Source organism: Malaclemys terrapin, chromosome 1, assembly GCF_027887155.1.
Source record: "Malaclemys terrapin pileata isolate rMalTer1 chromosome 1, rMalTer1.hap1, whole genome shotgun sequence".
NCBI lineage: Eukaryota > Metazoa > Chordata > Testudines > Emydidae > Malaclemys > Malaclemys terrapin.
Genome location: NC_071505.1, coordinates 306,628,764 through 306,656,170, shown reverse-complemented (window position 1 = coordinate 306,656,170; position 27,407 = coordinate 306,628,764). Strand labels below are relative to the sequence as shown.

The 27,407-nt window shown below is 45.1% G+C and overlaps 2 protein-coding genes across 4 annotated transcripts in view; one reads left to right on the top strand and one right to left on the bottom strand.

The window, feature by feature from the left end:
- The window catches only part of MTUS2 (microtubule associated scaffold protein 2), a 289,486-nt gene extending 277,374 nt beyond the window's left edge, over positions 1-12,112 (top strand). For both annotated transcript variants that reach the window (XM_054015375.1, XM_054015376.1), the window contains exon 14: positions 5,290-12,112. In XM_054015375.1, the coding sequence (XP_053871350.1) occupies positions 5,290-5,506 (217 nt within the window). In that variant the 3' untranslated portion in view covers positions 5,507-12,112. The remainder of the gene's footprint in view (positions 1-5,289) is intronic.
- An 8,603-nt stretch (positions 12,113-20,715) lies between these two features.
- The window catches only part of SLC7A1 (solute carrier family 7 member 1), a 70,003-nt gene continuing 63,311 nt past the window's right edge, over positions 20,716-27,407 (bottom strand). For both annotated transcript variants that reach the window (XM_054015374.1, XM_054015373.1), the window contains exon 12: positions 20,716-27,312. In XM_054015374.1, the coding sequence (XP_053871349.1) occupies positions 27,203-27,312 (110 nt within the window). In that variant the 3' untranslated portion in view covers positions 20,716-27,202. The remainder of the gene's footprint in view (positions 27,313-27,407) is intronic.

Genomic DNA, 27,407 nt, shown 5'->3' with positions numbered 1-27,407 from the left:
ACCTAAAACTCCCACAATTCACCCTGTTATGTATGGGGTGAAATGTCTTCTTGCCTTCAATTGGTGCTCAGGTTGAACAGACAGGAGGAAAGCCCATATCATTTTATCTTAGTTAGTGTAACAGCAGGGACTATTCTCATTTACAGAAATGTGTAATCCTTTAAAATAATCTATGACGCTGCTTGCCTCCTTCAACAAGGCCTCTGTCCAGTCCACAGCGTAAACCTCTAAAAGGCACATAGCTTAGCCCTGCACGAGGCCAGCTCCAGAAACTCATCTGCCACTCAAGGGGGTAACACAAGCCAAACCCTCAGCGCTGCAGTGTACAGGAGTGGAGCAGCTCGGGCAGAGTGATGGGTTCATGTACTGGGTGATCTAAGATCATATAGTGAGCAGTACCCAAGCCCCCTGTTCCTCTGCCACCTTCTGGGCAGATGCAGGGAATAGGAGTGACCCCCTGCTGCTTGACCTCATTAGGAAGGAGAGAGGCAGCCCCACTCTGAGATGGGGACATGAAAAGATCTGTATATGGGGGGATCTGCATAACTGCAGGGGTGGGGGTTCCTGACGCCCAATCAGATGGCGTGGTGGGGGCTCCCACAGTGGAAGGCGGGAATCAGCGTATCATAGAATCATAGAATATCGGGGTTGGAAGGGACCTCAGGAGGTCATCTAGTCCAACCCCCTGCTCAAAGCAGGACCAGTCCCCAACTAAATCATCCCAGCCATTGTCAAGCCTGACCTTAAAAACTTCTAAGGAAGGAGATTCCACCACCTCCCCAGGTGCTTCACCACCCTCCTAGTGAAAAAGTTTTTCCTAATATCCAACCTAAACCTCCCCCACTGCAACTTGAGACCATTACTCCTTGTTCTGTCATCTGGTACCACTGAGAACAGTCTAGATCCATCCTCTTTGGAACCCTGTTTCAGGTAGTTGAAAGTAGCTATCAAATCCCCCCTCATTCTTCTCTTCTGCAGACTAAACAATCCCAGTTCTCTCAGCCTCTCCTCATAAGTCATGTGCTCCAGCCCCCTAATCATTTTTGTTGCCTTCTGCTGGACTCTTTCCAATTTTTCCACATCCTTCTTGTAGTGTGGGGCCCAAAACTGGACACAGTACTCCAGATGAGGCCTCACCAATGTCGAATAAAGGGGAATGATCATGTCTCTCGATCTGCTGGCAATGCCCCTACTTATACAGCCCAAAATGCCATTAGCCTTCTTGGAAACAAAGGCACACTGTTGACTCATATCCAGCTTCTCGTCCACTGTGACTCCTAGGTCCTTTTCTGCAGCGTACAGTAGATAGTGTTAAAATAGGTGGAGACAGTGAGGAGATAATATTTGATTCTAACCCTTTCTACATCCTCCTCCTCCTTCTCGAGAACTCTAGGGGATTTAGCAATCAGAGGAGAGGGCTGGGCTCCCAAGGAGGAAGAATGGCTTTGTGGTTAAATCGCTGGTGATCCACGTTCAGCTCCCAGCTCTGCCATAGACTCCTGTGTGGTATTGGGTAAATCACTTAACCTCTCTATGCCTCTGATTCCCATCTATAGAATGGGAATAGTAATCCTTCCTTCCCCCACTCTGTGTCTGTCCTGGCTCTCTAGACTGTGAGCTCTTCAGGGGAGTGTATCTTACCTCTGCTGATACGGTGACTAGTACAATGGAGTCTGATCTCGGTTGGGGTCTCTAGATACTACAAGAATAACAACAGGTCTCTTTTCCATAGCACCCATGACAAATCCTACCTGAAAGATGGAAAAGAACTGGTTGGGGCATATGTCTTCATAGGCAGCGTGTGTATCGTTAATGTGCAATCACTTTGCATCTGCTCATACACCATCAACCTCAAATCAGCACTGAAAAAGTTTGCAGATGACACAAAAATTGGGGAAGTGGTAAATAATGAAGAGGACAGGTCACTGATTCAGAACAATCTGGCTCACTCAGTAAGCTGGGTGCAAGCACACAGTATGCATTTTAATACGGCTAACTCCAAATGTATACAGCTAGGAACAAAGAATGTAGGCTATACTTACACAATGGGGGACTTTGTCCTGGAAAGCAGTGACTCCGAAAAGGATTTCTGGGTTGTGATGGATAATCAACTCAACATGAGCTCCCAGTGTGATGCCGTGGCCAAAAGAGCTAAGGCAATCTTGGGATGCATAAACAGGGGAATCCCAAGTAGGACTAGAGAGGTTATTTTACTGCTGTATTTGGCACTGGTGCGACTGCTGCTGGAATTCTGTGTCCAGTTCTGGTGCACACAGTTCAAGAAGGAAGGTGATAAATTGGAGAAGGTTCAGAGAAGATCCATGAGAATGATTAAAGGATTAGAAACCATTCCTTATAGTGATAGACTCAAGGAGCTCATCAGTCTATTTAGCCTAACAAAGGGAAGGTTAAAGGATGACTTGATTACAGTCTATAAATATCTACATGGGGAACAAATATTTAATGATGAGCTCTTCAAACTGGAAATAAAGTGTAAATTGTTAACAGTGAGAGTAATTAACCATTGGAGCAATTTACCAAGGGTCCTAATGGATTCTTCATCATTGGCAATTTTTAAATCAAGACTGGATAATTTTCTAAAAGATCTGCTCTGGGAATTATTTTGGGGAGGTTCTATGGCCTGTGCCATGCAGGAGGTCAGACTTGATGATCACAGTGGACCCTCCTGGCGTTGGAATCTATGATTCTGTGAATAAAATTACACAGGCAAGGCTGGCATAATGTGACCACGCACGTGTCAGGGTTGCTGGAGTGTGTGCCAGCACACAGGCAGCAGGAGTACTGTATTCTACCTAGGAGGGAAAAGCCGCCTCAGTCTCCAGTGCAATGTGAAGCTTGTTTCTCCTTGTGTCTGGTTACATGACATCAGACGACACAGCATAAACTGCGATATCCTGACACAGCATGTGGGAGATTAAAACAAGCAGTGTAACAAGCGGGGGCTCTTTTCCCTATCTGCATGCTAAAGCAGGTTGTCTTCTGAGGACATGTCTGTATTGCACAGCCTATTCACGGGTGCTTGACTATGAAGGCACTTTCCTACTCAAATGTCTCTCTAAATTACCTGTAGGTTGTGCATATAACTCACAGCCCTCCTCCCCATTGCTAGCTGCAGTGTTTATTAGTGTCACGGAAGAGAGTATGTCGGCTGACAGACTACCAAGTTGACTCTAAGACAGGATATCACCCTGTATAGCTGGCAAGCAATATTACATGTAAAAGAGATTAATATGTTCTGAGGGCCTGATTCTCCAGCTGCTGCATGCCTCTTTCTGCTTATGAGGGCAGTCCCATTACCTTCACTGGCTTTGAGAATCATTCATGGGAGTAAGAGCTGTAGGGTTACTCCCTAAATGTGCTCAATGAGCATCCTGCTAAACTGTTCTCAGAAAACAGGCAGGCACATACTGGTTGGTTGGTGGTCTATCTGGGCTCGCATAAAAGCTTTATGGCCCACATTGCTACGCGGGGAGGGAAAGAGGAAAGTAATACAATCTTTTAAGAAAAATCAAAACCCCTCCCCCAAGCAAAGTGCTGACCCTGAAAAAGGAGACGTGTCAGAGACTCCATGAAGTCCCCTAAGAACTTCGCTATTGTTATGGATTTTACATGGCAGGTGCTCAAATACTACAGTGATGGGCATCAGTATAAAAGCAATTCATGGGTAGTTCAATATGTCTCCTTAGAAACACCCTCCTCTTGCAGCTCAGAGCATACATGGAAAAGTTAAAAAAGAGTTAGGTAGAAATCTCTCCAAAAACGTTCAGTTTTATATTTAATACATTTTGTAAACATGAAGCCAAAATAATTAATGGTGTAACTGAATAGAGCATGGGCAGCATATGAACCACCTGTTTGGGGAGGCTAGCTCCAGGTCCTGCCCCGCCCCCACCAGAGCCCCGAGACCCCCAGCGCGGCCCCGGCTGCCCTCCCCCAGCTCTCGACCGCCCAAGCACCCCTAGCCCCAGAGTGCCGATCGGCGCAGCCTCAGTGCCCCCAGTGCTGGGCAGTGAGGCCCCAGCATCCCCATCGCCAGGTGGCGTGGCCCCAGCACCCCCAGCCCCAGAGTGCCCAATGGGCGGCCCCAGCGCCCCAGCCCCAGAGTGCCTGGCGGGGCAGCCCAAGCACCCCTAGCCCTGGAGCGCCAGATGGTCATCCCCAGCACCGGGCGGCCCGAGCACCGGCCCCAGCGCCCCAAATCCCCGGCCGCAGGCTGGCCCTCCCTAGCCCCAGCCCCAACCCTGGCCACGGAGGGAGAGAGGGAAGCAGGAGGGACCTCGGGGCAGATCATGGACAGGGCCATGCCTGGCTGTTTGGGGAGGCTCAGCCTCCCCTGGCCTGCGATACCCGACATCCATGACATTGAGCGAAGTGGCCCATTGTGCTCATGATCAGTATTAGTTTGACCACCCTAGAGACTGAAAATGTCCAATTTATCCACAGAAGAGGTTCGGCGTGTTAAATCCCAGTACACGGTACCCCAGCAACATGCTTTAAGCCTGACCTGAAGGGAGCATCAGTTTAGTCTTCATGATCTTTTCATCCTGGCTGCATATGCTGCGATTGCCATCGAGGATACCAAGAAGAGCCAATAATAATTGGGGGGAGTGGTTTGTTTTGCACTATGGACACCTGTCCACTAGGAATCAGACTAATTTTACCCGCAGTTTCATGTGGTCCTCCAAACACCCATCGGATGGCAACAACTTCGAGTCACTCCCCACCTGGACCTAATTCAAACCCCAGGGACAAAGCCTTGAAAGGCTCCATGTCCCATTACATACCCCTGAGCCATCCAGTCCTGTCCCTGTTTCTGTGATTGCTTTAAAATGTATTATTTGTTGTGTCAGATGGGGAAAAGTACACAATTCTAACTGATTTGCTTAATAACAAACTCACAAGTGTTTGCCCTCGTGCTCACATGCAGTACACATGCTGTTGTAACTGACTGTAACTAGAAGACAAAGTGCCGGGAATTTTCTTTCAAGTTGTCAGGTTGCGTTAGGTCACTGTGATCTGACTCAGCAGCATGTGATGGAATCACTGTGCCGGGAACTGCAGGTGTATTACCTGAACTATGCTGAACTTGGCTTCATCAGGAGCAAACCATTGCTATGCCAGCCTGGCTCTGGTGTGAAGCTGTCACAGGGGGTGACTTTAACAGCTGTGTGGGGTACTGGCCTCAGCAGCTGTCATATGTGCTTTAATGACAATCCAGCACTGTTTAGCCGTGTGAAATGTTAACGGGTGCATTATTTCCCCCTGCAGGCAGTTATCTGAGGAAAATGCTAATCTTCAAGAATACGTGGAGAAAGAAACCAAGGAAAAGAAGAGGTTAAGCAGGACTAATGAAGAGCTGCTTTGGAAGCTCCAGACAGCGGAGCCCATGAGCCCCGTTAAACTGTCTCCTACGTCTCCTACACCTATTTATCGCTGTTCATCGGGACCTCCTACTCCCGCAAAAGTCAGCACAGTGCCAAGATGACCGCTCCACGCGGCTGCAGACGTTAACTGGGCTTTTACACATTTTTCCAACCCGCTGAATGTGATCATCCAAGAAAGTATTAACAACCATAGACACCTAGGGTTGGTTACTGCAAGCATGCTCTGTAGCTGCATAAGTGTAAGCTAGGCAGTGTACTATTATCATTCCAGTATAGACGCTCCCGGTACTGGCACACTGATGTCTTAGAGTAGTATAACCAGTGTAGTCTGATGTGTAAACATTTTGCCATGGTTAGAGCTGAAAGAAAGAAAATACTACTACTGATGGTTCATCAAAATGAACCTTTGCTGCAGTGGTTCAGGTTAGTTACAAACAGTTCACGTTTTGAATATCTATATATGTATGTGTGTTTATATATATATGTATGTATTGTACCTATATAGGTGTATATATCGACACACACAACATATATGGAGTTGAAGATGTTCTGAATTGCATTTTTTATATTATTGGATACTCTACTAAGTGCTGATATATTTTCATGATGGTCAGCAGTTTTGTAACTTGTGCCTAAGACTTATAGCTAAATGAAATGCATTTCTGTCAAGCCTCCCAGGAATATTTCTACCCAAAATAGAAGAAAGTTACTTAGAAATAGAAGCGCCTTCCAAACTACCACCAAGTGGTACACTGTATAACGTGAACACCAGCGACATAGAGATTCTGAAATAGTACTGCCTTCAAAACAATCACCTCCATACTCAATGCCAGATAAGGTCACTCATTCCAGTCTCCAAATTACAATTATTATTAGCATCAATATTGTGAATGGATGTAGGATAGAGACCAAAACCTGGAGGGTTTTAGCATGTTCCATACAATTTATTTGATGGAGTGACTCCATTTTACTCTCTCAAATCCTAGTTAGCCTTTTTATTTTTAACTGAACACTTTTGGAAGCACTCAGAATCTATAACAAATCCAGTCCCGTGTTATTTTATTTCAAGCCCCAGAAAGACGAAAAAAAATATTTGCTGTGACCTTGACATTTGGCCAAAAGCATTAATCCCCTAGTCGGATATTCTAAGCATTTAGATCCAGTTTGCCTCAGGGTACAGGGGATCCTGCACATACTAGACTAACGTTTGCCCTTGTTAATGGCCAGGAGAACCCCAGGGAAGATTTGTGGGGGCCACATGGATCCAACTGAGGCCAGAATTTGGTCCCTCAACATATATTTTGAGGCCAAACTACCTTAAACCTCCGCCTTCCAGGCAAAATGCAAATACTCTTAGGTTTCCCTGTTATATTAACCCCCTTTGCTGCACCTGTTAACCATGCATGTGTTGCAGTGGCAACTTTCCGTGCCGTGCCTGTCTAGACCAGATGGACTGTCACGCCATACTGAGTGAGCATGCTGGTTTCCCAGGGGCACAGCACCTCAAACATCAGTTAGAATGAGAAGGGGTTAACAGTATTTCATCTGGATCCTGGGTACAGGTAGGGAACTGCACAAAGCCAGGCAAGGTCCTGTTGTCTTTGATGTTCTCTAAATGTGGGTTCCAGCATTTGCATCAGATTTGTTTGGATTAGACTGTGAAAGCGTTTGATGTAGCGCAGCAGCAGGTTAGGTGTGTGAGTCACCCACATGACAGCAAAATGTTTTTTTTTTAAATGATGTGATGCTTTTATTTTCCATTTCTGGCAAAGACCCTGCCCATTTTCCTGCCCATTCACAGAGCGCACTGCGTGCTCCAGGACCTGACCCAGTTACAGCCAGGATGTAAATACCGACAAAATATTCCAGGGTCAAGAAGCAGTGGGAAAGAGCTGTTGTGACAAGGTGTGTATACAGAGAATGACTCGCATGGAAGCAGGCAGGAAGGCATTTACTCCAGCAAACATGCGCGTTGTTTGCACTTGAAATATGCTTCAGCTTTCCTGGGATGTATTCAGAATGCTCAGGCTGCAGCTTAAGTACAGCCAGCTTCGATCTAAGTGGCTTTGGCCCATCCCAAGATGTAAAAATTAGGTTAATTTTTTTTTTAGAGAAATTTATTTTTGTAGCAGTTTTGCATGATATTATGATACTGAGTACATTGAACATCTTATTAGACTAGACCAGGCCATATTTGACTAACACTGTCGAAATACATTACTAGCTTGTATGTGTTCAGCAAGTACACCCTGAAAGTAGGAGAGTTGTTGAAGAAGAAAAACCACTATCGCTATCATTTTGGTCACTTTCATACCGCACTTGCTAAATGCACAGGTACTCTGCAATACCTACTTCATTGTTATGTTCCAGGCTGGGGCAATGTGTTCTATTACAGTACGAATTGTTACCATGACGTTAATCTAAATTATCCCATGGGTGACTCACTAAAACGTTATACTGTCCCGATCTGAGCTGGCTGAGCCAATCTGTTTTCCTTCATCATTTCTCTGTTTACGGTGCTTTACTCATCCTTTTGTCAGCTAAGCGCACATGCAATGGATGCTCCTAGCAATGAATTGGGAGTTGGGGCTTTAGTGGTGGGTAGACTGGGCTGCCAGCGATCCCAACATCATTTCCATTCTCCCTGTCTTACAATAGTCACTTCCTGATGGTGTTTGATACTGGATGCTGATGCTTCCATCCATGTGACTACAGGTGGCTGCCAGGGGCTTCTCTTCCCCATTCATCCGGTTCCCTGCGGGAGAGGGGGGAGCTGCCTGGGGCTTCCCGTCTCCCGGCTTGCTCCCTGCCAGAGCTAGGCATCCTTGTCAATTTCACACCTCAGCTATGAAATTGACAAGGCTGCCTAACTCCTGGCAGAGAGTGGTCAGGGAGGGGGCCCACTGGGGCTTCTGGCCCTGGCTGCTGGCTGGGAGCAGGGTCTGAAGCCCCCCACCCCGCCCAGCTTCTGGCCCCGGCTCTCAGTCAGGAGCGGTGTCCAGCCACCCAGCGGAGCGGGGAGAGCTGGACTCTAGCTGGGGGTGGAGTTATTATGTCGGTGTAGTAGGGCACTTACATCAGTGGGAGGACGGCTGTAGTGTAGACACTAACATTATTAGGTTGACATAAGCTGCCTTATGTTGACTTAATTGTGTAGTGTAGACCAGCCCTCCGCAGCAATATACCACTAGTGAGCCTTTCCCTGACCAGTAATAAGCATATCTCCCTCCAGTATTATCCATAAACCAAGCTTTCTTAAATGGCAGTGGAGAACACTGCCACTCTGTCATATAATCTTGTTTCCTGACCTAGCACCCTCCGCTTTCTCTGCCCACACTTCCACTTACAAACGCTAACATCTGCTGGCATGAAGGGTTGGTAAGGGAGATGTAACTGTCTGGTGCAAGAATGGCATTGAAGTGAATGCAGTAAGAGCCAAACCTTTTTCCTCGTGCACCAGAATTCCCACTAAAATTTCAGTGAAAATCATAGGTGCACTAGGAAGCTAGTACCCAGGTCTGTGGGTTGGGGAAAAGATTTTGTTTTCGGGACCTGGATTTGTTTACTGGCTGAACTTCAGGCACCAGCACATTTGTGGCTGACTTGGCTGATCTTTCATCTGCCATCGTTAGGGTGTCGGCTGAAATGATAGGAAATGTACTGGCATCTGGATAGGATTTAAAAAGCAGAAGCAGCAGGATTTTGATAATTCATCACTATCTATTCAAAGGAAAAGTCAGTGGGGACCTATCCTCTATACCAATCCACAAGAAAAGAGCAAATTGTTAGGGGGGAAATTTACACCTGTGCAAAGAAGAACCAGCTCAGAGCCCTGTAAACTCAAGTAAGACGCGTGGAGGAGCTATTGGGTGAAGAGGGGACAAGGACAGTCCTGCTGTATAGGAGTTCTTTATGCACACTGAAAATGGGGGTGCCCAGAGATCTGTGATTACATGGATTCAGTGACCCTAACAACCCTATTTTAATCCTTGGGTTTAAATAGCAGCCTAATGGGGCACTGCTACAAATCCACAGGTTGCCTGTGGGCTGGGTTGGTAAAATGCATCGCCGCTAACTCCACAACACAGGCTTTTTTCAGGAGAGATGAATTTCACCCTGTTACAGCAGCATTTCCTGATGCTGTGACTGCAGGCCTGCGAAGACACTTGGGGAGGATTACAGTTTATTGGGTGAATTTATCTATATTTTGCAGCCAATGTAAATAGCAGGATTTTCAAGCACATAACTAGGGTGCATAATATGGCCTAGACAGTAACAAAATGTGGGAATTCACTTTGAAAACAGATGTCAATACATTATACCAAAACAGCAGCAGGCTAGCAAAGCATTGTGATTGTAGCTGGAGTTCTCACCCTGTCGGCGCATGCTCTAAACGTTGGGTAGTATGGGGCTGTTCATGCATTGTGCCTCAATACCTGAACAGTAAATGTTCCACTTACAAATAAACCTTACTGGCTAGTGAGGGCTGAATAAGGATTGTGGGGAGAGGGACTATCTTTTACAAGGCAAGTGCTCCTGAGACTTAATTATGGAGGAACTCTCGATTCCTCCGCTTGCTCTCCTCATTAACCCACACTGTGAGAATACAAAGTAAAAGCTGTCAAACCATTCTTTGATTTAGCCAGCCCTGGACCCACTAATCATTAGTTTCTGCATCTCTCAAAGGGCTACAGAGTGTATACTTTTCCTCCACAGCAACTATCCATAAAGACAGCTATTTAGCTACTAAAAGTGACTTTATTTTTATATTGGAAGCCGTCCAATAGAAAGTGAAACAACAATTTTACAATAAAGGAACCAAAATACACACCTGAACTTCAGTGGGCTTTGGGGATGCTCGGCAATTCTGCTAATCAGGCTAGTTTAACATAGATGCTTAAATGTGGGTTTTACGAACTTTAGGCATCCAGGTTTGAACATTTTGGCCTAAGTTTTTAATTCAATGCACATAATTATGGCTGTACTATAAACCTCTGAAAACCACATTTTATAATGGAAAAGCCTTTAACTATGGAAGGATAAAATAAATCCCTCTTTTCCTCCACCTCTACTGCAAACTCAAACAGTCCAGTAGCTAAAGCAGAATTACCTTCACTTCTATAGGTCACTAGGTCCCGCTTTCATTAATATGACTAAGCCACAGGGCTAGCATCTGAAATGAGATTCTGTCCTCATGTTGGTGGGGGGCTCAGAAGCCAGGTTTTGGTTCAGTCCATTTGTAGGACATAGCAAGAGGAAGTTGGCAAGACTAGTCGGATTGCTCCCAGTCATGGCACATCACTTTAGGCCCAAATTCATGACTGGTTTATGAATAGCATTCTACTTTAGTTTTCATTTAGTTTGTAAGTACTGAGCAGGTGAAATGATCAGTGTTGGGCTCAGCGATGGGTAGGGTGGGGGTGGGGGGTGCAACATTGGTGGCACAGGGCCTGTAGGTAGCACACTTTATGTGATTATTCTTCCACTCCCTTTCCCTTACAGAGATGATTCAGCCAGGCAGGTCAATGATACTTGATTATTGCTATTACCTTTTAGATAGCAAAAGGATGTAGGTGACATATGCATAGGGAGGAATTACTCCAGGGACCATTGCTCTATAAAAAAAAAAAAAAAAAATTGTCACAATTGCTCTATAAAAATACAACTGCAAGCTTATTTGGGGGCGTGGCCTTAAGCGTATTTATTATCTCTACTGCAGCAGCACCCAAAGGATCCTATCAGACTGAAGGCTCCATTGTAGTTGCTGTACAAATACAAATTAAGCCATGGCCTCTGCCCCATGGATGGTCCCTGGAGAGAGTTTTTAAACAGCCCATCCACCCCAACCACCTTCAAATTCCTCCCACCCAACAAGTGTCTTCCTCAGAAAGAATGAGCATGTGAAGCAGGGCCTCCTTGAGACCATAGCCAGCTGGTGGGCAACCTCACTTATGGCTTGTCTATACTTCTGGCTAAATCAGCATTGCTGCGAGCGATGCAGTGGTGTTGATTTAGTGGGTCTGGTGAAGACAAGCTAAGTCGATGGCAGAATGTTCTCCCATTGATATCTGTACTCCACCTCCCCGAGAGGCAGAAGGTAAGTCAGTGGGAGAGCATCTCCCATTGACATAGTGTGGTGTAGACACTGCTGTCAGTCGACCTAAGTTCCATCAACTTCAGTTACTTAACTGCAGTCGCGTAACTTAGGTCGACTGACAGCTTTAGTGTACACCAGCCCTGAGAGGCAAGTGATGAAAAAGAGTCAGAGAGCAACAAATTCTTTCTTGTCTCTTTTTTCTTCACATCTGTCTGTGGGACATGAGCAGTGTTTGAATTCTTGCAACTAAGAAATTTGCATAAATCAAATCAGTAGATAAGTTCCTGCATTTCACTGAAATAATTTGCTTACAATAAATCAGCAGGTACCTAATGGTTAAGTTCATTTTTTGGTGAGAAAACAAACAAAAAACAAAATCAGGTATTTTATGTCTCTGCACTGATTGCATTTGTGTCCTGTGGACACACTGAGGATCCTTCTGTAAAGTTTTTCCCATGCAGTAGGAGTTCTGTAGTCTGATTTAATACGTGGTTAATGAATTACAGGAAAAGTTTGTATTATTTCTGTTATGATGTACAGATGAGTGTAATATATTCCTGATAATAAATTCATGCTCCAGCACAAATATGGATGGAAGCATGCAAACTGGTGTGTCTTGTTGTGTTTTCTTTATGGCTGTGTATATGTGGCTGGGGAAAAGAAGGGGGGAAAACAGGTCTGGTTGATTAGGTTACATGACAGCATCTCCCATGCTATAAATTAGATTCAAATCTTAATGACTAAATTTCTCTGAAATCTAAATACAGTAAATATATTTTCCTTATTCTTGATCCTCTCCTGAAATTAGGAACTGTTCAAGTGAAAGAGATGGGTGGCACTCACTCAAGAGACATGGATCCTGGGCAAGATAATGGAGCAGCTGATATGAGACTCATCTGACAAAGAATTAAAGGAGGGTAATGTAATTAATGCCAATCAGCATGAGTTTATGGAAAATAGATCCTGTCAAACTAACTTGATATCTGTTTTTGATGAGATTACTAGTTTCTTTGATAAAGGAAAGCATGTTGATGGAATATACTTAGATTTCTGTAAGACATTTAACACATGATATTTTAATTAAAAAACTAGAAAGATATAAAAAGATGGAACACATTAAGTGGATTAAAAGCTGGCTAACTGATAGATCTCACAATGTAATTGAAAACAGGGAATCATTATTGAACAGATGTGTTTCTAGTTGGATCCTGCAGGGGTTGATTCATAGCCCTAGGTTAGTTTACATTTTTATCAATGACCTGGAAGAAAACAGTCATCACTGATAACATTTGCAGGTGACACAAAAATTGGGAGCATGGTAAATTATGAAGAGGATATGTCACTGACACCGCACGATCTGGATCACTTGGGTGCAAGCAAACAATATGCATTTTAATATGGCTAAACATAAATGTATACCTCTAGGAACAAAGAATGTAGGCCATACTTACATGATGGGAGATTCTCCTGGGAAGCAGTGACTCTGAAAAAGATTGATGGCTAACCAGCTGCCAATGCCATACTGTGGCCAAAAGTGCTAATGCAATCCTGGGATGCATAACAGGGGAATCTTGAGAAGCAGGAGTGGCATGTTTGTAGAAATTTTGGTGGTGCCCAGAACCCGCCCCCCCCCCCCCAAACTCCATGCCCCACCTGCCCAAGGCTCTGGGAGGGAGTTTGGGTGAGGGAGAAGGTCTGGGGTACAGACCCTAGGCTGGGACAGGGGATTGGGGTGCAGGGTGCAGGCTCTGGGAGGGAGTTTTGGGATGGGAGGGGTGCAGAGGGATGGGGTGCAGGGGTGAGGGCTGTGGGGTGTGGCTGCAGATGAGGGGTTTGGGATGTGGGAGGGGCTCAGGGTGAGAATAGGAGTGTGGGGGGTGAGGCCTCTGTCTGGGACTGGGGATAAGGTGTTTGGGGTGCTGGAGGGGCTCAGGGCTAGGACAGAGGGTATGATGGGGGGGTGAAAGCTCTGACTGGGGTTGTGGGCTCTGGGGTGGGGCAGAGCTGGGAATGAGTTTGGGGTGCAGGCAGGCTGCTCTGGGACAGGGGCCAGAGAGGAGGACTCCCCCCAGCTCTTTCCCTGCCGGCAGCAGCAAGCTCTGGGTGACGAGCCCCCCTTTCCCCTCTCCCCCCCCTCAGCAGCACACTCACCCCCACCACTGTCACTGCATGTGCTCCTAGGGTCCCTCTCAGGTCCAGGAATCTCCCTCGCCTCCCCCGTGGTGGGTGCCAGGGGGCGCTGCGTGCACCTCCTCCCCTTCTGTTGCTCCTGACTGTAGCCTCACTGGGGGTGAGGGATGGGGCTGCCTCCTTGCCCAGCATGGGGCAGGAGCAGTGACTGCGGGTGGGGGGGTGCCTGTGTTGCTGGAGGGTCCCATTGGAAAAGGGAAGGGTCTGAGGGGGAAGGGCAGGCTCAGAGTCAGTCTGCCCTGGCAGTGAAGATGGGGGGCACTGGGACCCTGCAGCAGCAGTTGCTGCCGGGAGGCAGCACACGGAAGAGACAGGGACACTGCTCCAGGGGCCGGGGCCAGGGGACACTCGGGGAAGGCGTGCGGGGGCTGCAGGTAGGGCTGGGTGGGGGAGACACCCGACCCCAAGTATTGCTGGAGCTGGGCCCCTAGCTCTGAATATTGCTGGTGCCCGAGCACCAGGTGGATATGGAACTCGCTGCCTATGTTGAGAAGTAGAGAGGTTATTTTACCTATGGATTTGGCACTAGTGTGACCACTGCTGGAATACTGTGTCCAGTTCTGGTGCCTGCAATTCAGGAAGGATGCTGATAAATTGGAGAGGGTTCAGAGACGAGCCAGGAGAATGAAAAAATTAGAACCCATTCCTTATAGTGATAGACTCAGGGAGCTCAACCTATTTAGCTTAACAGAATAGTTACAGGGTGACTTGATCACAGTCTGTATCTACCTATATGGGAACAACTACTTTTCAGTCTCGCAGAGATCGATCCCATGGCTGGAAGGTGAAGCTAGGCTGGAAATAGGTTGTATATTTTTAGCCGTGAGGGTAATTAATCATTGGAAGAACTTACACAAGGTCCTGGTGGATTCTCCATCACTGCCAATTTTCAAATCAAGCTGGGATGGTTTTCTAAAAGTTCTGCTCTAGGGATTATTGTGGGGGCAGTTCTATGACCTCTGTTATGCAAGAGGGCAAACTAGAAGATCACAGTTGTTCCATGCTGGGCTTGGAATCTGTGACCCTATGAGTTAGTCAGAGCCTTACAATGACTTCTACAGGAGTCTAGACTGCCTGGACATGTCCATTATCTAGCAGGATCAAGCTTTTAGACAATATGACATATATTCCAATGCTAATTCTCCTACAGTTTGCTAGTGCAAAGAAACACACGGGGATCCTGCACCTATTGGACTCAGTCACCTGTAGTTAGGATTGCCTGACACTTATCATCATAAGAAAGACCCTGTTTTCGCTTATAACTTTGCTGAACAACCATTTCAGGCTGTAATTTTGCATGCCCGATTGGCTGCCTCCGGATGAAATTCTATGAAAATGTCAGCAAAACTGCTCAGCCATTTCACAGACTGAGCTTAGGGGAAAATATGTTGCTTGCAAATGTTAAAAAAATTCATACAATATTTTAATTGAGACGCTCTAGCACCTCTGTGCTTTGAAATTTGGCAGTGGTGCCAGGGATGTGCCTTTTGCAGTCCCTGTCAAAATCTGCCGGAATGTAGCCAATTTATAAGCCTCTGAAAGTCTGGTTTCACAAATTCAGTAGAGACTTGTTAGCAAGGAGGAAAAGGAGGTAGGCCTGGTGAGGAAGAGAGATTGGGATAATGTGGGGGGCGGGGGAATAGGGGATAGAAGAGGCAGGGGGAGCGTGGGACAAGGACAGACAGGCTGGAGGGGCTAGCAGCAGAAGGGTCTATAACAGGGGTCTCAAACACGCGGCCCACAGGCCGCATCTCCCCGCAGCCCACCCCGCGTTATTTTATGTGTCAGCTAAGCTCCCCGTGCGCTGCTCCCCAATGTTTGGGGCCGAGTCTCTCCCCTGGCCCCGCCTGCCACCCCCACGCATCTCCCCCGAGTGTCACACCCCCCCCCCCCTCACTTGCTGCCCCTTCACCTCCCGAGCCTGCAGCTCAGGCTCTGCTCTGCTGGCTTCTGGCATCACTTGCTGCTGCAGGGTCCTAGTGTCCCCCTACACTAGGGTCAGGGCAGGCTGCCCTTCCCCTGCCCTAGTCCTGAGCCTCTCCAATGCCCCAAACCCCTCATCTCCAGCCCCACAGCCCTCACCCCTGCACCCCTCCTATCCCAAAACTCCATCCCAGAGCCTTCACCCCCCACCCCCTGCCCCAGCCTGCACCCAGCACCCAAACTCCATCTCAGAGTCTGCACCCCAGGCCCCCTCCCCCATCCAAACTCCCTCCCAGAGCCTTAGGTAGGTGGGGGCAGAGTTTGGGGGTGGGGGGCAGGTTTTGGACACCAGCAAAATTTCTACAAACCTGCCACCCCTGGAAGAGGCAGAGCAGGGGTGGAGTGGTGGTGCAGCCCAGTGCAGTGGGGGGGCTTTACTGAGTGTATATATATATATATTATTAAAACCGCTTGGAGGAGGAGGAAGTGGGGAAGAGACGGGGCAGGGGCGGGGCCTCATGGAAGGGGTGGAGTGGGGGCAGGGACAGGGGCAGCGAGGGGGGGGGTGTCAGTGATGCGGCCCTCAGGCCAATGCACTAGTCCTCATGTGGCCCTCGCAGTCATTTGAGTTTGAGACCCCCGGTCTATAACCACTACAGTACAATCCCATAGCTTGGAACGGAACTCAGTGGTTCTGCACCACTCTCCTCCTTTTAGCAAATACTTATGACACTCACTGGCAAAGTGCATGTCTCATCCTGCCTCTAACGCAGTGTTTCTCAACTGCGGCCACCATGGCCACATGCGGCCATCAGAGGCTTTTCTTGAGGCCATAGCCTCCTGGGCTCTGATTTGGGGGTGGGGAAAGGCAAAGTAGCGGCCCTGCCCCCTCCCTGGTGCTCCTGGATGCACCGCCTTGGTTTTGGTTGCTGGGGTCGCCAGTAGGATTTGGGCCCTGCCCCTGCCCCCGTCTGGAGACACCTGGGCACAACGCTGGAGGAGCAGGCAGCGGGTAAGTTTCCCACCTTCCCAGGGGCATTGGGGCTCAGGCTTTGGGCTTCAGCCCCAGGCTCTGGTTGCACAGCTTTGGGCTCTGTCCCTGGGCCCCACCCTCCAGCCACAGGGCTTCGGGCTCTGTCCCTGGGCCCCATCCTCCAACCACAGGGCTTCGGGCTCTGGCCACGGGGCTTCCTGCTGCCTCCCCCAACCCTCCATCCAGGGCTTAGTTTGTCCCCAAACTTGCCAGGACTGTGTAAGTCTGCTGTGAAAAGTGATACTTGTATGTTTGTTAATATCACTTTTCAAAACAAACTTGCTAGCTAGTAATAAATAAATTACAATGATTTGGATTTGTCTATGTGCATATTTATCTGGTTTTCTGAAAGCTAAGTACTTTAGGGGAAAGTGTGAGGGCAGCCACCAGCAAGAGTGGGTGGCTGCACTCTGAGGCCACCAAATAATTTGTCGTGAGAACCTCTGCTCTAAAGGATGACAAGTAGGTTCAACGAGGTTCAACAAGGACAAGTGCAGAGTCCTGCACTTAGGACGGAAGAATCCCATGCACTGCTACAGGCTAGGGACCGAATGGCTAGGCAGCAGTTCTGCAGAAAAGGACCGAGGGATTACAGTGGATGAGAAGCTGGATATGAGTCAACAGTGTGCCCTTATTGCCAAGAAGGCTAACGGCATTTTGGGCTGTATAAGTAGGGGCATTGCCAGCAGATCGAGTTACATGATCATTCCCCTCTATTTGACATTGGTGAGGCCTCATCTGGAGTACTGTGTCCAGTTTTGGTCCCCACACTACAAGAAGGATGTGGAAAAATTGGAAAGAGTCCAGCGGAGGGCAACAAAAATGATTAGGGGTCTGGAGCACATGACTTATGAGGAGAGTCTGAGGGAACTGGGATTGTTTAGTCTGCAGAAGAGAAGAATGAGGGGGGATTTGATAGCTGCTTTCAACTACCTGAAAGGGGGTTCCAAAGAGGATGGATCTAGACTGTTCTCAGTGGTACCTGATGACAGACCAAGGAGTAATGGTCTCAAGTTGCAGTGGGGGAGGTTTAGGTTGGATATTAGAAAAAACTTTTTCACTAGGAGGGTGGTGAAGCACTGGAATGGGTTACCTAGGGAGGTGGTGGAATCTCTTTCCTTAGAGGTTTTTAAGGTCAGGCTTGACAAAGCCCTGGCTGGGATGATTTAGTTGGGAATTGGTCCTGCTTTGAGCAGGGGGTTGGACTAGATGACCTCCTGAGGTCCCTTCCAACCCTGATATTCTATGATTCTATGATTCTAGGGCTCTCAATTAATCACAATTAATGCAAGCGATTAAATAAAACAAATTAACTAGATTTTTAAAAAGTCGTGATAGATCGCAGTTTTGATCGCACTGTTAAACAATACTAGAATACCAATTTAAATTTATTATAAATATTTTGGATGTTTTTCTGCATTTTCAAATATATTGATTTCAATTGAAACACAGAATTCAAAGTGTACAGTGCCCACTTTATATTATTACAAATATTTGGATTATAAAGAGATAAAATAAATAGTATTTTTTCAATTCACCTCATACACATACTGTAGTGCAATCTCTTTATCGTGAAAGTGCAATTTACAAATGTAGATTTTTTTTACCTACCTGCACTCAAATATAAAACAATGTAAAACTTTAGAGCCTAGAAGTCCACTCAGTCCGACTTCTTGTTCAGCTAATTGCTAAGATAAACCTGCCTGTTTCTTATTTACAATGTCACCTGAAAGTGAGAACAGTCCTTCTCATGGCACTGGTCTAGCTGGTGTTGCAAGGTATTTACATGCCAGATATGCTAAACATTTGTATTCCCCTTGGTGCTTTGACTTGTAGATTACAAATATTTGCACTGTAAAAAAAGTGCAATAAAAAATAATATAAAGTGAGCACTGTACTCTTTGTATTCTGTGTTGTAATTGAAATCAATAGATTTGAAAATGTAGAAAAACATCCAAAAATATTTATAATACATTTAAATTGGTATTCCATTACTGTTTAACGGTGCGCTTAAAACTGCGATTAATCACAACTATGTTTTAATCTCATGATTAATTGCAATTATTTGTTGTAATCGTTTGACAGCCTTAATGACAACCCACTACTGCGATCAGTTACTGAAGTGGCAGGCCTGTGCTGTGGAGTAAAGGTTCTAACCCTACTGCTGAACCATGTGATGTCAATATGGTTCCACATCATGGAATTTCGGTTTTTGTGGTTTGTGTTTGTTTTCAGTTTACTTTTATAAAATTTAGACAATTACATTTACAAAAGTTACATAAAAAGACACACCCCTGCCTGATGCAGTGCACTTGATGGACTATGCTCAGGGAATTGATCAGGTTTGTATCATAAAGGAGGCTGTTGTCTGCAGGACTCCCTGCTTCATTTGTTGCAGAAGTTAGAAGGTCTGAAGTGAATGAGGCAGGAAACTGCAAGAGAAAGGATGGTCCCATGGTTAAGGCAATTGAATGGTGGCCTGGCGAACTGGATTCTATCCCTGTCTCTGCAAGTGAGCTCCTTACACCAAACTTAAGGAAGTGTAGCGTAGTGACTAGTGCATTGGACTAGGAAGCAGGAAACCTGGGTTCAATGCATAGCTTTAGCACTGATTTGTTGGGTGACCTCGGGCAAGTCATTTCACCTCCCTATGCCTCAGTTTTCCCCATCTGTAAAATGGGAATAATAGTACTGCCCTTCTTTGTAAAGCACTTTGAGATTTATGGGTGAAAAGTGCTGTATAAGAGCTAGGAATTATTATTGTTTGTTCCTTATTTCCTGGGTAACCAACTTTTGAGCCACCTGGCTCCAGAGCCTCAAAAGTATTTAGCAGTCTAAGTCCACCCTGATGTGCCACTGACATTTTCATAGCTGTCACCTACTCTAGTCCCCTTAGGGGAACAGACGTTGCCACCAGTCGGCATTTGCAAAATTGCCTGAACCCTAATTACATATAGCCCACAGCTCCCGGGTAGCTCAGTCCGGCTGAAACCCCAGAGCCCCGAACTGGGATTCTCAAGCTAAGTAGGGGTACAGTAATATCTTTCTCACCAGTGTGGTGCAGCCCTAAGCATGCCTAACACCTGCCACCTGTCAGACCCCACAGCAGGCAGATGCAGGCAGGCCACTCAAAGGTTGAAGAGCAGCATGGCAGCCACACGAAAACGGAGGCACAGGGATATACATGTAGGGCGAGCCAGAGAGGAGTAATGAGCATGAGCAGGAGACAGAGGGTACGTCTTCACTACCCGCCGGATCGGGATAAACTAAGTTTGCATGGGCAGCCTTCATTCTGGTATTTCTTAACTTTTGAGTTCTTGACTTTGCAGCCTTAGCAGTCTTTTAATGGAGTTATGTAATATATAGGTGAGATCAAAAAGAGAAGGTTTCTGTGGGGAGCTTGAATGGTTCATGATATGACTGAAAAATGCAAAAATAGAAAGGAAATAGTAGGAAAGGAAAAAAAGTGCTTATTACTGCAGTGTTGGGGGTCATATAAGCATTTAGAAAAATAATACCAAGAAAAGTGCAATACATAATTCTTGGCACATTATATAGAACTTGTCAGCCAAAGTACTCTGCAAAGGTGGGTGAGCATCAGTAACTTCCACTGGCTCATGGATTAGTAAACACAGGGAAGCTAAGGGCCAGTCCTTAGGATGGAGGCATGCCTCACTAGAAGTACGGGGCCCTGAGCAACTCACAAGAGCAGGGCCTTAGCACTGATAAAAATGGACCCACCCTAGGACAACTGCACCCCAAAAATTTTGATTAGAAGTAATAAGAGAAATAGGAAAGTTTTTGTCAGTCACAACTAAATGAAGATGCAGCTTCTGGATTGTTGCTAGAGCAGTTAAGAAAGGAGAATCTATTGAAGTACAGACTTGTCAGCAGTTGAGAAGGATCCCAGGAGTGGCGGTAAGGGACAGAATTATACTGGGAATCAGATTAACAATAGACTTCTGAAGGATGGATTTATACACATAAGACCATGTCTGACAGATCTGGTGAAACAAGTGGGAATATACAAATCAGACTGGAAAATAAGGATGAATCAGTAGACCTAATTTATCTGAATTTCATGAAAACATTTTAATACTGTGCCATTTAATTACAAGTTGATTTCCAAAGTCAAAAAGCATAGTCCCCGGGAGATTTATTTACAGTGTTGTCTGTTGAAAAGTGTCTGTCTGCCCATGCTGTGCTCTGGGTGAAAGTTTCACATTTTTAAAACGTAATTCTATGGTCTAAAAAGTACAGAGTTTAAAAAAGAATTCATAAAAAAACAAACAAAATAAACCCCACACAGAGATAAAAACTAGAGAGCTAGGACTAGGAGTCTAACCATTTATCACAACTGTAAGACATTCTGAAAAATCATTAGACAAAAATTGAACAAACCAAACAACAGAAATCTATGTACATTTTGATCAATAAAAAAAAATAGTTAGACCCTTCCATGGCTTCTTAGTCAGTAAAAGCAACTTCACTGTAGAAATCCCACCTGTTTATGGTAGGTTTGTAATACATAAACCGACCCAAAGTTGTCATCAGTGTTTGTGCTTCTACAATCAATTGAAGTTGAAAGGCACAATGTAACACGTGTCTCAGCCATCCCATCATCTGGAAACACCAATGTTACTATGCCAAAGACTTGCTGTAAGTTATCAGTGGGGAAAAGATGCCATATTGATTAGAAGTTTGCATGTCTTGGACTAACCTCACTTCTTGGAGCAGGAGCCAAGAGCAAATACCCTGAGGAAATCATGGCTTGGAGTTTCATAACAAGCGCATTCTTACACCATTTGGTTTCCAGTTTGGTTATCAGACATGTTTCATATGATAAAAATCAGCTGTTAACTGACTAAACATGAAGGGTTCAGAAAACCTAGAGGCCTTTTCATGTCCCTTTTCTCCATGTCAAATACCTGGAAATTTTGTGTGATACATTTGCGTATGTAACATGATCTGAACCCCATTCATCATTAAAAGCAGTGACTTATCTACCCCTCCCGCTGCTGAAACAGGAGTAGTGTGAATAGGGGTGAAACTATAAAATTGCATCCAGCATCATGGTTACAGTGATGAAATGCTGTACAGAACATGGCTTCTCATACCAGCATGTCAATAAACATTTCACTAGAAATTCCAACTATCCTGGTAAAATAGAGGCCCCTCCTTTATGCCTATGAAGTGCCTACATCTCCAACTATGCCATCCTACCATAATCAAAATAACACACAAAAATAGACATTATTTGTACACAATTCTGCCTTTACACGAGTTCAGTAAGACTCGGGTAATACAATTAAAAACTAGAACGTGCTTTTGGCTCTTCCGATAGTCTCCCAAGTCTGGTAACGCGTCACCCAGCTACCCTGTCAATAGCGTGTGTGCAAGCAAAGAAAAATGAGAGTGAACAGAAGGCAGTGTTAAATAAATTGTACAGCAAGGGTGAATTGCAACCCTGCACAAAGGCCTATGTACCTCTTAAAAAAAACTTAACACAAGTGGTGCCAGGTCTCTAGGGGCCTCTACTTGAGTGGGGGGTTGGAGGGGAGGGGTTGAATTTCATCCAAGTGAATGATGTACCAAATCTGCGGCAGTCTCCAGTCCAGTGAAGTATATCCTGATGTGGATTTGACAGTTGGTGGCGGGGAGCGGGAAATACTATTGCACTTACATGACACCCCCCACTCCAGTAGCGTCAAACACAACAGAGATTTGGCTTCAACTAAGAAATGGCCACCCACTGGCATGCAGTGAGTTGTAAAGAGGAAGTCATGGGGCCCCCTAATGCAGGTGTGGTCAGTAAACTCACATGTACAATGGAGAACAAAAGGAATTTAAAAAAAACCCAACCACTTAACACTAAGTACATTTTTGGCTAAAAAGGATTTAGAAGTTTAACTGAAACTTCGCAGTAAACGTATGTCCAATAATCAAGCTTTTGATGCTGAAAGTGTATCCACCTCAAGGACTAAGAAACAAATATGCTCTTGTGCTAAAGGGGATAGCAGCCACTCTCTTAAAACAGAAGACTGGCTCAATATTCATTCTGAAGTGAAGGCGAGAGAGACACCAGACCTCTCTGCTAGTAAGCAGATTGGTTTGCTTGGAACACATTCCCTGTGCATAGGCTTGGAAGGATCAGGTTTTGATTGTCTATTACTTTTGACAGATAATACCAACGAGCATTTCTAACTATCCTTTTCAGTGTTCCTGAGTGGAAATTTTTGTACTAACAGGAATTTAAAAATTTTGAATTGAGGCAATATTTGTATAAACTGTAGTGACCGACTGTCCAAAATATAACCAGAATCGTTCACATTGCTGTCTGTTAATTGAATTGACAGCAACAGAGGAGGAAGCTAGATATCTATAAGAGCAACATATCATATGATATGTTCTTAACTTTCCTTCTTTGTACATTTTTTATGGTTAGTGATGGAATTTCTTTTCACCCATTTCAGCTGAAGGGCAAAAATGACAGTTGCAAATATTTGCTAATTAAAACCTAACCTTTCCAACACTAATTCTAAACAGATGGTCACTAAAACCAGAAAAACAGAGCACTGAAGCCATTTGGGACTTCAGTCTGCTAACCATCTGCAGAGTTTTAATTATGGACCCATCCCTGCTTGCACTGAAGTCAATGGGTCACATTCATCCCTGGTAGAACTTCATCCGTCTAATTCACCAGGGATGAATTTAGCCAAATAAGTTAACGGTGGTTCGTCACTGACTTCAACAGAAGCAATCAGGTCGTATATCTGCCTTTCCTTCAAAAGCTGATTGAAAACCCACCCCGGAAATGATCTGAAAATTTACTTGCGGTAGTTTTTGAAGCAAGCTGATGTTTTATTTTTCAAAAATTTTCCACTGCATTTTTTTTAATCAGTAGTTTTCAAAAGTGATTTATTCTTTAATTTGAGAAAAAAAATCCAACTAAGATGATCAAACAATAGTGGCACGTAAGAAATAAAAATCAACAACTCAGGATGACAAAGACTGAAAAGAGTAACAAGAAGAAATCAGCACCTCAACACATACACAAGGAACTCAACAGTAATGGAAAACAAAGAGGAAAAATGAAGACAAAAACCAACAAGTTACATTTTTCATTTACCATTTTCAAAGAAAAAATATTTTTAAAAAATCTTATAGGTTTTCACCCACAAAAATACCTCTTTTTGAAACAGACTATTTTTTGACCTAAGTTTTCATTTGAAAAATGTTAACAGGATCTAGTCCCTTAAAAAAAAAGGGATGCTATATTGATAAAACTGTCTTCATGTGGGGGAGTTGACACAGCCATTTTAATCCAGTAGGGACTGGCATACAAATATTAGATAACTAAAAATAAACATCTACAGATCTCCCCTAGAAGGCACCTTCCCTCAGATATGTATGAACAAATAAGAAATGAGCAAATCGAGTTCAAATGAGATCAAATTCCTGAGGGAAGAGGCTGCCTTGAAAATTCTGACAGGCCACATTTGCCACTGCCTCTCCTTTGAAAAAAAATGGCCAATTCTTGCTTTCGTTATCCCAAAGAAGGCATCATTTCTATACCTAACTTTATATACACAGAAATGCTCTGGCAGCTATACAAAATACTCTTATAAACATAGAATAATTACTGAACTATTTACAAAAAGAAGCTCAACTAAATGCAGGCCTGTTCTTCACAACAGCAAGATTACAGCAGTATTTGCATGTCTTCCCTGATACTCAGCTTGGTCTATGGTACATTTGGACATCAGAGGGGGGAAAAGAGCTTCCCATATTTAGCACAATCAGTGTCATTATCCTAGAAAGTTTTTGGTGGAACTTTGCCTTTCAATTTGTGAAAGAAAACTTTGGACATGTGTACGTAAGAGATAATTTAACAGCCAGTTATAATTAAATAGGATTTTTTCCCTCTGAACCTTCTCACAGAAAAGGAAATGAAAGAAAAACAATCTCCCACCAAAAATTTCCCTTTTCTTCTAAGTGATGCTATTTTCTGCACTTTATGTGTAATTAGCTGAGCTAAAGTAGTGGAACATGAAGACCAAGCAGGTCCCAAAGAAGACAAAAAATGCAACACAAAAAAAATAAGTTAACATTTATCAAAACATTTTTACAGCAAGCAATCTGCCTAAATTTAAATAGTTTTCCTTTCAAAACCCACCTTTTAGCCAGCACTCACCCCCTTCGAATATTCATGCAGTGCTAAATTTAACAACTCCTTAAAAGCTGTTGCCCAAGCTGGAGAAAAGCACTCCTCTGTTTTTGGTACCACAGGAAACATTTTTCTCTTCTGTTGGTTTTCTCTGACATCAGTACTTTTTATGAGCACGTGAAGTATACTAGGAGTGTTCCATTTAGGATAAAAGGATGAGAACTCCATCATGGTTCTTGACTCTGACATTCTTCCTTCCCCGCTTGAGTGGAACTCTTGGAATTTCACATGTCTGAGGAGAGAAGAGACTTGACCGACAGTCAAGATCCACTGTATAGCTCCAAGAGCAGGACTTGGCCTTTATTTTGTACTATAAGCAGCACATGGAACAGTGTTAAAATGATCCATGTGCTACTGAAGTCCCACAACTGTTATCACTGAAACCTCACTAGACAAATTCTGAACCTGTGGCAGATCAGCAGTGTCCTACAAAAAAGGGCTATGGGTTAAATTCACTCCTGTGCAGAAAGCCAGGACAATGTCTCTACACCATTTAAGCCCTACTTAGTATAACAGGTGGAAGGACGGTCCAGTGGTTAGGTCACTAGCTTGGGATGTGAGAGACCTGAGTTCTATTCCATGCTGCACCCCAAACTGGCCGAATGATCTTCGGCAAGTAATTTAGGGGACAGCTACGCTGGGGGTTTGCTTCCCAGCTTGAGGAGCCATACCCGTGGCTAGCTCTCAGTATAGCTGAAGTGGCAGGACGTGCTTGTGGCCCAAATGCAATCCTATGCAAAACCCCAGACACGTCCTTTGGGTGGCTAGCCCCTCACAGCTACATTCAGGCTAGCACAGGTGTGTCTCCTGGAGCTGTTGGGAATCACAGCCCCAACTTGAGGTATAGGTTTAGTATCTGCTCTGTGCCTCTGGGGATAACATAGGGGCATTATAAGGACCAACACATTAAAGTTTGAGGAGTGCTCAGACATTATGGTAATGGGGGCCGTACCTGAGATACCTAGACAGAGCTCTGCTCAGGGTGGGAGAGAAGACTTTCGCCAAAAGGAATTGTCTATTCTAGAAAGTTTTTTCAGCGTAAGTGAAGGAGTGAATGTAACCCGATACAATTACACTAGTATAACTCCTGTGGGGACACACTGACTCTGGCATAGGAGTCCCTTTTTCCATTTTAGCTTATGTTGCCTGGGAAGGGGTGTAAGCACAACCAAAAAGAGTCACTTGTATACCAGAATAAGCGTGTCCACACAGCGGGTTTAACTGCTTATACACACCAGTGTCGATCAGGCCTTTCAGCTTACCTCAGCCTTGCTGGGCAGGAGGCGGCATGCTCCATTGTGTGACTGGCTAAGGGGACATTTTACATTGCACACAGGGGTTGCTTGGTAGAGCTGACAGGAGCTGCGAGAGTCTCAGATACTTTCCCCCCACAGAATTTTGAGTACTGTGAGAATCTTTTCTGCGTCGTTTTCTACGGGCTTCTACCGGTTGTGCCCATTGATGTCAAAAGCAAACTCTCAGGGTCTGCTTCTCTTCTAACTTTGACTGGCATAAATCAGGACTATCTCCATTGCCTTTGACAGAGGGCTCTTTGGAGACACCCACGCTTAGCGCCACTGAACTACTTACACCAAGCAGATTTACAGCTACAGCTGGAGGCCCCTCTAGTGAGCAGCGGGGTCTGTTATTCACAGAAGCATTTGTTTGTACTAGCTGCATGAAGGAAAAGGGAATTCAGCCTCAGAGCAGCTCCCCTAAACATCACGGCAAAGCTGCATTTTAAAGTATACAAGTACCTTTTCAGAAGTTAAATACAATTAAAATAATGCCACTGGATGCTTTTCTTTAAAATGTAACTCATTGCAGGCACTTTTTAACCAGATGGGAGATTATTTTTGGTGAGACTTTTTTTGTGATACAGCCCACATCACTTGATCCAAGGATCTGATCTAGGAATGACATTAGCATTGCAGAGTCTGTTCCATTTAAAAACAAGTACCTGGGGAGTTAATTCACAGGACTACTGAGAGAAGGACTTTCAGGAGGCCTAGTCTCATAGCAGCATTGAAGGTTAACTGGCACCGGAGGAGCGGTTTTCTTTCTATACATTAAAAAAAAAAAGAGAGAGAGAGAGCGCCTGCAGCCCAGGGAACAGTGTTGTTGGGAGTATGCCAGAGGCATGACGTTTTCCTTGTGATCCCTTTTAACTGCATCACCAACGTAAATCGAGCTTCAAGTTGAAACAAGCACGGCTGGGAATCCCACCCTCTGCTGCACGGATTAACAGAGGAAGTAGTTCAGGGTCCCCGAGATGAAGCTTCCTCGTCTGAAGTGACTGTTGGGCTGCTCTTCAGCCGAACACGCTATCATTTACAGCTGTCCAAGTCGTGGTCCGTGTTTCTTTCTGAATCTGGCGGTGCTGAATCGGTAGCCTCCACGCTGTGCCCCATTCCATATGCAAAGTAAATGATAAAACCTGTGGGAGCGAAGGAGGGGAAACGTCAGCAGTATAACCAACCGGAAGCTACTTTTCATACTCAGGGGCCGCTTAGTCTCAATAAAACGTATTGG